The sequence below is a fragment of the Tenrec ecaudatus genome, chromosome 14 (genome assembly GCF_050624435.1).
Source record: "Tenrec ecaudatus isolate mTenEca1 chromosome 14, mTenEca1.hap1, whole genome shotgun sequence".
Taxonomy (NCBI): Eukaryota; Metazoa; Chordata; class Mammalia; order Afrosoricida; family Tenrecidae; genus Tenrec; species Tenrec ecaudatus.
This window is the reverse complement of record NC_134543.1, coordinates 126,456,827-126,469,410: the sequence shown is the minus strand read 5'-3', so window position 1 is coordinate 126,469,410 and position 12,584 is coordinate 126,456,827. Positions and strand designations below refer to the sequence as shown.

Here is a 12,584-nt window from a genome sequence, read left to right as displayed (position 1 = left end):
CGACATCTGTGGGCCTAACATGAGACTGGGCTTGGTGCTCTTAGATTTTCGATTTTCTTTTAATAAAATGTCGACAAATAGCTTGCTGGGCCCACATAAACAAGAAGCAGGAACCACCATTAGGTCGACTCCGTCCTCAAAATACAACATAGCCCTCGAGCCGATTGCATAGCATGGCAGCGACCACAGCGACCGCCAGGAGGAGCTCTCTCTCTCTCTCTCTCTTTCTCGCTCGCTCTCTCGGAAGCCCCCAAACGCAGTTCTTCGCCTCCAGGCCGGTTTCCCTGCCCTCGTCCCTCCCCCACCTGCCACCGGCCCCTGGTGCGCCTGCGTGGAGGTGGGGCGGTGCGTTGCCCTTTGTTGTGGGGCCCGGTATCCCAGGATACCGCGCGGCTCCGGGGTGGGGCTATGCAGATGAGGCACTCGGGGGCGGGGCGGTTACGGCGGCGGCGGCCGGGGAGGGTCAGTTGGAGGCAGGCGCTCGCTGAGGCAGGAGGAGGGCTCACGGCCCGCGGCCTGACAGGGACTTAACCTGCAGTGATCGGCCACGCGCGTGCGACCCCACATTCACCCACTCATCCACCTACCCACTCCCCGCGCCGCCTCCTCCCACCCTGAGCACAGCCGCCGAGGATGATAAACACCCAGGACAGGTAACGGCCCGGCCCAGCCTCCTCGCCTTCCTCCTCAGATCTCCCCTCATCTCCAGAGGGCCTTCTCCGCCACCACCCAGCTGGCTCCCCGGAAAGGGCCCTATCCACCCCCCACGGGGGCCTGCCTCCACCCCCGCGCCTCCTTCCATCCTTTAGCCCCCTCCCTCTGGTCTGGCCCAGCACCCCCATCCCGGCCTACTCCCCTGAAGCCCCTACCATCCCGGAAACAGTCGTCCAATCAGATTCCCCCTTTCCTTCAGCGCCGCCGAATAGTGCCCAGTACCCCAAATGGCCTTCTCTCATCTGGTTCTCCAGATTGGGTCCCATTCCCCACAGCTGTTCTTCTCTTCTTTTAAGTAACTTGACCGTCCCATTTCAACCTCTCCCTTCATTTAAACTGGCCATTCAACCTACCCCCCCACCCCACCCCCCGTTTCAGGCAGGCTTCATCCTTCAGCTTCTCAATTGGACGCCCCTCCTCTCCCAGGCCTAATGGTCTTTACGGGATGCTCCTCCCTCCCCCCCTCCCTCAAGTGACCTGCCCCCTCGATAGGCCTATTTTCCCTCCTTCCCAGCCTCACCTCTTTCTCTCTCAGTGGACTAGATTCCTCCCATCGTAAAGGAACTCTAATTTTAGATCAATGCGCCCCCCCACCCCAACTCAGCCCACATTCCTCCCAGCAAAGACCTTTAAGAGCCACCCCCTTTTCCTTCTATCTCCAGGGGCTTTTAACTAGGCCCCACGATGTGGGTTCCTCTCCCCAAACCCAGCTTCAGCCTTCCCGAATTAATTGGAAAGCTGGCTACACATCTTTCTGAAAAGGGGCAGCTGTGGGTTTCTACACACCTTGATCTTTCCCTCTTCCAGGCTTGCCACCTTACCTCCTTTCCCGTGCCCTTCTGCCTCTCCTCATCCTGGTAACCTATCCCACCCATCTGTGCCTCGGGCATACCCCATACTGCTGCCTATACTCTTCGCCATAGCCATGTATAACACCCCGTCCCCACAATTTTACTCGTTTTCCCTTATACAACAGGGTGGCATTCATGTACAATTGGGGGCCAATTCACTTCCTTGTTTGTCCTGAGACCTGTGGCTGTCCCCTCCAAATCGAGTCTGAACCGCATTGGATCCCCACATCAGCTCCTTTGTCCCAGGTTCAGCCCCATGGCCTCTGTTCCTCTCTTGGGGTTGTTGCTTGGCAAGCAGACTCATTTCCTGCAAACTCTCCTCAAATGGTGCTATGATTTGTCCCAAGCTAGACTTTAGCCCCTCTCACACACAGGCCTCTCTATTCCTCTGGCCTTTCACAGACAGTTCCGTCGCTCGTGGTTTTGCTCAGATTTGGCCTGCCTTCTCACTAACATAGTGCCTAACCTTCAGCAACGCCATGCTGAGACGTTCTGGTGTTTGTCCATCTGGACTGCACGACGGATACCCACCCCCACCCCGTCAAAAGAACCTCATCTGATTGACCTGGGGTGGCACCTGGTTATCAGTATATTTAAAGCTGCTCAAGTAATTCTTTGTAATGTGCATCTAGGTTTGGGGAACACTGCCCCTCCCCAGTCCTCAAAAAGGCCTTGGTTCCTCCTGTCGTACTCCTTTAGGGGCATCAGTCCTTCATTGACAAGAGTCTTATCTCCTTCAGGTCCTTCTTGGTCTTCCTCAGGTACCATTCGGACATACATAGGCCTCCCGTTATAACCTCTTAAATTCTTCCCCAAATTACTCACTTCTTAGCCCTTAGCTTCTTTCTTCCCTCAATTCTCAGACTGCTAACCACCTATCCCCTTTTATCTCCCCACCCCCCAGAAAGAAACTCCCCATTTCCTGGTTTGTTTGGGTCACACCCATTATCCCCACCTCCGGACCCCTCCTTACCCACAATCCCATGCTGCTGCTGTAGTTTCCTTTATTGTGACTCTCCTTGTCCATCCCCCTGCTTTGCTATCCTTTCTTACCCTCAACTCATTTTCTCTCACTCGAGTCAGTGGCTCAGAGCTCGGGAATTGGTGGTGGATATTGTGGGGCTGGATGCAAAAGGTGTTACTGTGGGAAAGAAGGCTGTGTGGCCGAGGTGAGAGAGGCAGGCAGATAGGAGAGAGGGAGGATGAAATGCAGGGAGGCAGATGAAGCTGGGGACTACCCTCTGAAGGGGTCTGTGAGATGGTCTGCTGTTTGGGTGTCTCCACAGTGAGGCTGGAAGGTGGGGTGGCCTGGACTGAGCTGGTTTTGATGCCTAGTTCTTGCCCGGTTGGGGCCTGGAGGAGTGGAACACCTAAGAGCAAAACACCAGCGTCTTCACAGGTTGAAAAGGGTGACCCATGTTCTAGTTTAGTTGGTGTGAAAAAAGAGGGGGCTGGGTTAGCTTTGCTCGAAAATTCCTTCCAGCTTCCTAAGTAGCAAAACAGGCTTGCTTGTCTCCATGGCTCTTGTTCAGTGTGTTGGTAACTTGAGGGGTGTCTGTGTGACAGGCAGGTGGAGGGAGGAGTCAGGTGGCCTGCCAGGACCCATAGTCAGGGACCAGGCTCCCCCACTTTGGTCTGAGGGTGGGCTGGGGAGTGCAGAATGTCTGGTCTCTCTGAGTTATTGGCATTCTGGCCTCCTTAGCAGGTTTCCCAGCCTTCTCTGGCTGGCCTCTAACTCCCCTGACTTGAGGGCCTCTTGATAAGAGCCGGATGTCCTCCTCGGTCAGTACCCTTGGTGTTTTGTCTCAGCAGAGAGCTGGCTGGGAGCTTGAGTTTCCCAGTGGGTGGGGGATGGGACTTCCGGTTTTCCTGGCTCCAGTGAACCTCGGGAGGCTGGAGATTGGACTTCTTGGAAGAAGTAGTTGTAGTCTGGGACAAGGCAGTGTTTTGAAAACAAGACTCTTCCTTTCCTGGTGCCTCAGATTGGTACCTTCAAAATGTCAACAGTGCCTGAGGGTGGTGGTGGTGGGGGGGGGAGATTCACAAGTCCTAATACAGGATCTGATGGCTGCAGCAAGCTGCCTGGGCCCTCTCTCCCTGGGCTTGTGGGAACTGGAAGACCCTTTCTGTCTAGAGCTTGCTCAGCAGTGGGAGACTGGACAGTGTGTACAGAGCTAGTCCTGGCTTGGTAGGCTTTTTTTTTTTACAGGCTGTGTGTTGAGGGGCCTGAAGGAGCATTTGGGGATGGGTAAAGCACACACATACACACACACATATCCTAGAAAACAGGTCCTGGGCAGGGCACTCCCTCCCTGTCTTGCTCCAGAGACTTTGGTATTGGTTAGTCCCCGGTTATTGACAACGATGGCTTTTGGGGGACTAAGTGAGGGCAAGCCAGTGTTCCTTCAGAGATGTGCTTTCAAGGTCATCCCCACAAAGTTAGTCTCAATGTAGTCAGGAATCCCCCCAAATTGGCTGCAGGCTCCAGAAAGCAGTGTGGACTAATAATAGCAATACCCTATTCTGCCAAGAAATCCAAATTTAGCCTTGGAGCCGCTCAGAAATACAAAAAGAGGACTGAGAAGTGGGAGAGTGATGTTACAAATATGTATCTCTGGAGGTGGAGGGGGGGGGGAGTAAGGCGTCCCGTTTTGAAACAGTAAGCAGTGTCGGTGCAGGTTAGCGCCGTGATTGAGAAGACTGTGATACCTAGGTGAGAGCCAGAGGCCAGAGATGGCTGAGTGGGCGAGCAAGACTTCAGTTACCTGCAGCAATCAAAACGGAGCTTCTTGGCGGCCGCTGCCGCAGCAGAATAAGACACTTGGGATGAACTAAGCCTTAAGAAAAGTCCCCAGGTCTTTGAAACTATGTAAACAATGAAGTCATCCACCCTGGGAAGAAGGGCTGGAGCCTGGATGGTGAGAGCTTGCGATACAAATGGATGGATGCAAGCATTAAAAACGGCAGCTTGTTTCCCAAGCACCACCGCTGTCCAGCCACCTCTGGCGGCGTATATGAGTGGGCTAACCTTTGGACCAGTGTCAGCTCAGCTGTGTAATGAAATCTCTAAAGGAAAAGAGAAGCCTGGGGCTCAATCCTCCAGCTGTCACCATCTGTATTCATCTTGTAGAAAAGCAGCCAAACTCTAGTTTGCTTCAGGCTGTGATTTAGAGTGGTAAGGTCACTCAGCATAGTCGTGCTTAGCATGTAGCCTCCCTCTGGAATGCACAGCGGCCCCACTAAAGGCAAACGGAAATCGGATTCACGAGGGTGGCCATTGCCTCCCACCTTTCTCCCTATTTTCAGCTAAACGACACCGCAGCCCTGGCCTGGTCCCCTATGTGAAGGGACTAATCACTGTAGACATTCCTAGTCTCAGAGACAAAGGGACCCAGAGAAGTGGGCAAGGCACAGCCCCTGCAGAGGGACTGTGGAGTACCAGGACTGGAGCCAGTAAGAGCAGGACCCCTGCCCCTCTTGATGGGTAATGGGAACCAGAGGGCCCAGGAGGCTCCTAATTCAAGGGAAACTTGCTCACGAGTGTATCCAAGAGCAATGAAGTCCAAGATTGGTAGCTAAGTGGATGCTCCCCCACCACACTGCTTTCCTATTAAACCTCCGTCTGGCTGCACCCCACCAAGAGAACGCTCCAAGCGGACATCAGAGACTGCTGGAAAGCTGTCCTCGTGTGGTGGAGATGCTTTACTGTATCGAGAGTTGAGGTGCGTGCCTGTAAAGATGAGCACCCTAGAGATATTAAATCGGATTTGAATGGTAAACATTTGATTTGCCATCAACATGTCCCAGGAATATATCTGCTGCATCTATTGTATGTCTGCCAGTAGTCAGAATATGAAATTAACCCGCTAAGGACATTTCCAGGAGAAAGATTAGGCTTTCTACTCTTATCAAGAGTTACACAGGCTCGGAAACTCACAGGGGCAGTTTTACCCTGTCCTGTGGGGTCACTTTGAGTGGGCATGGGCTCTCTGGCCATGAGAGTGCGAAGGGTATTTCAGCCAGCAGTGCCATGGAACCCTCTCAGTTGGTATGCATCTCAATAGCACTCCAATGCTGAGGCCTCTGAGGGCAGGGCTGGTAACCCCTGAGAAAATAAGAGGCCGCTTGTAGACAGATTGGCTCTCAGCCCTCCTCCCCCTTCTGAACTCTGGGCTCAGGTACCGGACACGCCTTGTGCTATGTGTTGGGTATAGTGTTCTCCCAGAGCAATGCTAGCCTAGTGGGTAGTTGGGTTTGACTGGATCTATTTGATCCTTTTTAATCACCTTAATCACCCTGATCCGGAAAATCTCTGCACTCAGCTTCCTAAACCATCTTGGTGGTGGGAGTGGGTAACACATGCCTGCCTCACCAGTGTGGTGGCAGGGTGTGAGGAGAGGGGGGGAAATTGGGACACTGGAACAAGTTAGGATAGGACGAATGACCAGGAAGCCCAACATAGTTGGAGCTGTCTTTTCTACCCAGGCCCTTTGCTGCAAAACCACTTTGACCAGATTGTGCCATTGCCGGGCAATTTCATCACCACCTGTGCACCTTCCTCTCTCACTCCAGAAGTAAATACCTTGATTTCTTGAAAAGAAAAGCAACTTGTCACTAACAGAACTAGCTGAAATCAGAGCCGTCGGGATAAGCTGATTACTGTGATCTGCCGTCTCCTAAACCCCAGCTGTTTCGCTTAAAACTCACTGCCATTGAGTCAGTCAGTTTCAACTCATAAATGACCCTGTAGAAGAAAGTAGAACTGCCCCTTGGGGTTTCGGAAACTTTTAACCCTACCTCATCTTTTTCCCTTGGAGCAACTGGTGGATTTGAACCACTGGCTGTGTGGTTCGGCAGCTTGGTGTGTGGCCCACAATGGCACCGAACATGGTGATGTTCTCTTAGATTCTAGGGCTGGGGGGTTGAAATAGCCCTCCTCCCAGTTAGCTTTGGTGCTGACTGTGAGGAAAGACTGAGAGAGGCTTAGAGCCCTGTACAGGAGCCCACGCTTGGTTCCCATGGCATGGGCCTTGTGCATTTGTTTGAAGAGGATCTGGAAGCTAGAAATACCAAGAAATCAAAGGTTCGCGCTGGCCCAGGGCAGGATTATTTGTAGGACGAGAGATGCTGGATCTAAAAACCACCCCATTTTGACCTGACTGCTTCTGGTGGTTGCAGGTAATGATTGGCTGAGAGTCAAGATGGTTGGATGTACAGGCAGGGGTTGGAAGGGCCTTTCCCATCTACAGACCATTAGGATTATAATTCTTTTGCAAGTTGGGGTGGATTCGAAGTGAGTTGACGTCAGAATTCTAGAATTGCCAGGGACTTGGCGGTCTGTTTTTCTGTGAGCCTAAGCACCTCTTCTGGCATGTGCATCTCCTGTGCCCTCGGGGAACTCCTCTGACCAATACCAGCCAGCCACCTTCTCCTTGAAGCCCAGCCGGACCTCACACTGGCCACAAGGGGGTGGATAGGAATGAATCCTGTGGGGCCAGCCTTTTGGGAGAAGCCGGTTTCCTGCCCAGGCGCTCATTTGGCTCATTCCACATTATAATCGCCCAGGTTCCCTAGCAGAAAATCCCCCCCGTCTTTGAAACATCAGCAACAACACAGCCTTCTCTGCCAGGCCCTTTCTGCCAGCAGCAGTGGTGAGACCGAGGCAGGAGCTCCGGGAACCTGGGGGCCCTTCCAGAGGAGGCGAGGTGGGCTATTTGGTCACCAGCCCAGGTGGGGCTGCTTCAGGCCCCACACAACTCTTGAGAACTATTTCTCAAATTACAGATGAACTTTTAGGCCCCTAGTTGAAATCTGAGAAAACAGCCCCTCAGAAGCTGAGCAGAAGTGAGGAGCTGGAGCAGGGGTGTCAGGACAGACCTCGCAGGACCAAGGGCCCACGTACCATTGCCCCTCAAATGAGTTCAGGCAGGAGGCAACCGTGCGAACAATGGTGCCACGAGGCACTATTTTACAACTGGGTTTCAGGAAATGGCCCTCGCTTACAGAATTTGCAGATTTGGAGGCTGTAAATGCTTTCACTCTGGCTGCTGGTTTGGGGACTTGGGACAGGCTGAGCCAGGGTCCCCGTCGTGCCTGCCCTGTGCCTAGGGTGTGAGCGTGTACTCACTCAGTGACTTCGCCATCCAAGGAGCTGCCCTGTGGGGTTCGCAGGCCGCCATGGAGCAGGTGTGCGGCCCTGGTGGCTCTAAAAGCACAGCCTGGAGTAACAGCTCCTTCGTCTCTTTCACCCACCTGACTCCTGGCATCCTCACTCAGATCAGAGCACCTGTGTCCCCAAAGCTGTCCGTTGTGTCCAGCCCATGCCAGATTCTACCAAAGAACTGTTTGCAAGTCTAGCCTTGGTGGCAGGTTAGGGACAAACCAACCATGGACCACTTGGTGTACTATCGTGCACCTCTGCCCTGGGACCTTAGAGGGATCTGGGTACATGATTTCTTTGCAAGATGGGGAATGAGCCAGCATTAGGAAGGTGGCCTCTGGGGTTCCATATGCCCATGCTCTCCAGCCTGGCCCTCGCTGGGGGCTTGGAAAAGGGATGGGAACAGTGCTTTCGCAGGTAGCCTTTGCCCAGGCAGCTGCCCAGCCTGGATCTTATTCCTCCCAGCCTCTGCCCAACGCACGAGGACAGTTGACACTGACAGGCACTCCCGTCCGGTCAGATGGAGCTGCTCAGTTTCTGCAGGGAGCATAGTTTCCTCTGTTAGGAGTGTAGATGTCTGGACACTAAAGTTGAAGTAACTACGTGTAGGAAGAGTGGTGGCGAGCCGATCACTTGTAGAGAGGCAGGGGTGGGGTGCTGCGTTAGTCATGAGGCCATTGTGGTCACTGTCTCCTTCTCTGTCTCTTACAGCAGCATTTTGCCTTTGAGTAGCTGTCCCCAGCTCCAGTGCTGCAGGCACATTGTTCCGGGGCCTCTGTGGTGCTCCTGATGCCCCTCACCCACTGTCGAAGATCCCCGGTGGGCGAGGGGCCAGCAGGGATCCTTCTCTCTCAGCTCTAATATATAAGGTAAGGAGGCCTAAAGGAGGCTGGAGACAAGGCATTCCTATAGTCTCTGGGCCAGCAGGGAGATTGGAAATACTGGACTGAGCCTGAGATATGACTTCTGGGGTGACTTGGGGGGCACCTGCCAGCCTCAGCTTGGGGCCAGTATTCAGGTGGTTAGTGTGTACTCAGGGTTCTGAGTATGAAGGCACTAGAGCAACGGTTCTCAACCTGTGGGTCGTGACCCCTTTCCCAGGGGTCACCCGATTCATAACAGGAGCAAAATTAGTTATGATGTAGCGACGAAAATAATTTTATGGTTGGTGGTTTCTGCAACATGAACTGTGTTCAAGGGTCGCAGCATTAGGAAGGCTTGAGAACCACTGCCCTAGAGCATTTTTAAAAGCATTCCTGTTTCCCTTGAAGCACCTGGAGCGATTTCCCAGGACACTGGGACCGGTTTCTGATTGGGAGGGGTTGGGTCAGGGTGGGGGCGAGGGCTGGCAGCTCAGTTACTGCTGCCCGGCAGCACAGGGCAGGGCCCAGCGCTTGCAGGAACCTCGGGGACCATCTTCAGCCCTTTGCTTCTCCCTGAGAGTGTTCACTGCTTTTTCGTCGTGTGATTGTGGCTCAGACATTGGCTTAGCTTCTTCCTGGACTGGAGTGGAAGGATAACAGGGTGTCAGACTCAGACCCCAGGCGGGATCTGTGGGTCCTGCTGTCCACCTGGAGGTAGCCTTGACCTGACTCTGGCCCCCTAGGTGCTCCCATGTCCTTATTTGCTTGTTTCCCTTTCACAGAGGGAAGGGGAATGGCGTGGTGCTGTGGAAAAAGTGTGGACTTGGGAGTTAGGGAGACCTGGATTTGAATCTTACCTGTGGCCTTTATGAGCTGTGGAGCCTTGGGTCAGTTACCTAACGGACTTTGGTCTCTCATGTTTAAAATGGGGCTATCAATGCCTACTGCATGTGCCTGCAGTGACGAGTTATGTGGAGAGGCACCTTGCACCATACCCGGCACCTTAGGGACACCAGGTCAATCTCCCCTTCCCGTGATGCCTCAGTGTGGTGACTGATGGCTCCGTCTAGCCATTGGGCAGCTGGACATTGTCAGGGTGCTTCGATTCCCTGCTGCTGTGAGATTGGGTCCAGGGGATCCTCAGCACCACCCTGGTTAGTGAGCATATGATGTGCCCAGAGGCAGGAGGGACCCAGTCCTCTGACCCGATTCTTTCCCCAGGACGAGAAGCTTACTGTGACCCAGGACCTCCCTGTGAACGATGAAAAACCTCACATCATCCACTTTCAGTATGAGGTCACCGAGGTGAAGGCCTCCTCTTGGGACGCAGTCCTGTCCAGCCAGAGTCTGTTTGTAGAAATCCCAGATGGACTGTTAGCTGACGGCAGCAAAGAAGGGTAAGGAGCCCCAGGCCAGGAAGGGGGAGGGGAAGCTACTCCGGAGAAGGGGATGCGTGGAGACTGGGGAGGAGAGGAGAGGGAGGGGGGGCTTCTGGGCCCACTCCACCCCAGTGCTCGGTTCCCTAAGCAGATACCATTTTGTAACCGGTTAATTTTCGCCAGTACACCAGGGCAGCTCTAGTGATAAAGTAGATCATTATCACATTAATCAAATCTCTGCCAGTTGATGGCTCATTCTTTATGCAGACACTAACTCCCCCGATATCCCCCGCACAGTGCGGCTCCCAGTCCAGGAAGCTTAGGTTCTGCAGGGGGTGATCATGGGGCTGGCCAGACTCACCAGCCAGGGCCTAAGAACCACCCCTGGCCGCCCTAGGGAGTCCCAGTGGGCAGCAGCAGGGCCCACACTCTGTCTCTGGCCATGCCTGGCACTCTCGGAGGGCCTCCTGGGAGAGCCTGGGAAATGCTTATTTGTGAGCTACATTTGGAAGTTAGGTCGTGTTAACTTCAGGTGAAGAACTGGTTTTCAGAAGAAAATTCATTATACCTTTCTCAGGGTTTGTGGCTAAGTTTAGGGTTTCAGGTTTTCAATTGCGAGCCTCTCCCGGACACACTCCCCCTTTTCTAATCCCGTGTCATGTGAAGCCTGCCTTTTGAGGGGGGGCTGGAAATGGGATGGCAGCCCAGGGGGCTGAGCCATCTTCTGCTCCTCTTAGATTGTTAGCACTACTGGAATTTGCTGAAGAGAAGATGAGCGTGAACTACATCTTTGTCTGCTTCAGGAAGGGCCGGGAAGACAGAGGTGAGGTGGCCAGTGGCGTCTAGGGCGGAACGGGGCTCCTGCACAGCAAGTGGGAGGGTGGGCTGAGTTTCCCGAGAAGTCGTTCCCCCCATCTTGGCTGTGCACCTGTAGTGTGGTCAGCATTCTCTCCACCCTCTCTCCCACAGCTCCACTCCTGAAGACCTTCAGCTTCCTGGGCTTTGAGATTGTGCGTCCAGGCCATCCCTGTGTCCCCTCTCGGCCAGACGTGATGTTCATGGTCTATCCCTTGGACCCAAACTTGTCCGATGAGGACTAATGGTCATGGAGGCCCTTTGCCCGAGAGCCAGCTGGGGAATCAGGGCAGGGCAGGCAGCCTTGGGACTGCGGTGGTGCTCCCTGCTGTCTTGGGAAGGACGCCGAGGGGCTCAGGGCGAGGGCTGCCTTTTGTGTTCTCGGAGTTGCTCGTTGAAATTGTTTTCCATAAAGAACAGTATAAACATATTATTCACATGTAATCACCAATAGTAAATGAAGATGTTTATGAACTGGCATTAGCTTTTTAAATTGCGCTGTGTGATGTGCTCTATCTAGCCTAGGGGAGGGCAGTGCCTAGAGGGGGCAGGGCACCTGGAGAGCAGCACTGCCAGACCTCGTGCCCCTGCTGTCCAGTTGGGCTTTTTTTGATTTTTAAAACTTGTGTATTTTTCTTTCCATGCTTCTCACACCCCAGGGACACCTTGATGTAGGCTTCCAGCCCCTGGCAGCGTCCTGGAGTTGTTTGACACTCCATCCAGGCTTCTCTGTGCACTTGTTTTTGTCTGCCTGGAACAAGCAGGGCTGACCCCTCCAGTATCGCTTGGTGGTGTACTGGCCCCAGTGAAAGCTGGCTTGTCCGTTTCGTATTGTCAGTGCATTTTAAAACAGGGACATTGACACTCACTCCCGCCACCAGAGCTTTTTAAGCAGGGGCCTGGGTCTTAAAAAAAAACAAACCCTGCCAAATAACAATTCTCAAATTCGCACCAGGTGTTCTAGCTCCCAGCTGTGGCCCAGGCCCCCAAGGCCTCCTTCCCAGGGTCCTGGAGAACAGAAGAGGAAGAGCCCTTCCGGGCCCGGGGTGCGCAGTCTGTTCTTAAGGACCGGCTGCCTCAGCAGTGACAGTCTCCTGCCCTCCCGGACAGGCTGAGTTGTGCCTACAACAGGGCCCAGGGGAGACTCGGTGTAGAGGTGGCTTGCCTTTTGGTTGTCACTGAACAGCCACGAAGTGGGCGACATCTAGTTTGGGTGAGAGGGTGGGGTCTGTTAGGGAGGCAAGTGTGTTGTGTTACTGTGTCAATAAACTGATTTAAAGTTGTGGTCTGGCCTTGATTCTCATACCAGGTTCCCCCTGACATTATTGCCCGCTCAGAGTCGAACCTATAGGGATGCGGCAGCAAGCCGCGGTGCAGTGGGATTAGGACCCGGGGCCACACTCCACCGGGAGATGTGGGGTTGCTAGGAGGCTGGGACACAGACCGTCTTCCTCCCAAAGAGAAGCTGAGTTCTGAGACACAACACTGGCTTTTACAGGGAGCTTCCTCCTGACCTAACAGTTTAAAGGAAGTACATACCTTCCAGTGCCTGGACAGCTTCCATCCTTTGGTACCATTGGCCTGAGGATCTCGGCACTGTAGGGGAGACCTACACAGAGGGTCTTGTTTTTCATTTCTCAGGGGCTTATGAGCATTTCCTGTGTTGCTGCTGCCCTAAGTGCAGTGCTGGGCATGGTCCCCCCGAGTCCCCAGCTGGACTGAGTTGTGCTGTCTTTAGTGTTTGGGGGGGGTTGAGCCCACT

At 53.8% G+C, this 12,584-nt stretch overlaps 1 protein-coding gene across 1 annotated transcript; it reads left to right on the top strand.

Moving 5' to 3' along the window:
* The first annotated feature begins 449 nt into the window (after nt 1-449).
* OAZ2 (ornithine decarboxylase antizyme 2) lies at nt 450-12,107 on the top strand. Its single transcript, XM_075531119.1, is given in 6 exon segments — nt 450-653; nt 8,437-8,512; nt 8,514-8,594; nt 9,810-9,985; nt 10,705-10,790; nt 10,937-12,107. Coding segments are annotated over 6 exon segments (570 nt in total). The 5' UTR covers nt 450-633; the 3' UTR covers nt 11,068-12,107.
* The last annotated feature ends 477 nt before the right edge of the window (nt 12,108-12,584 follow it).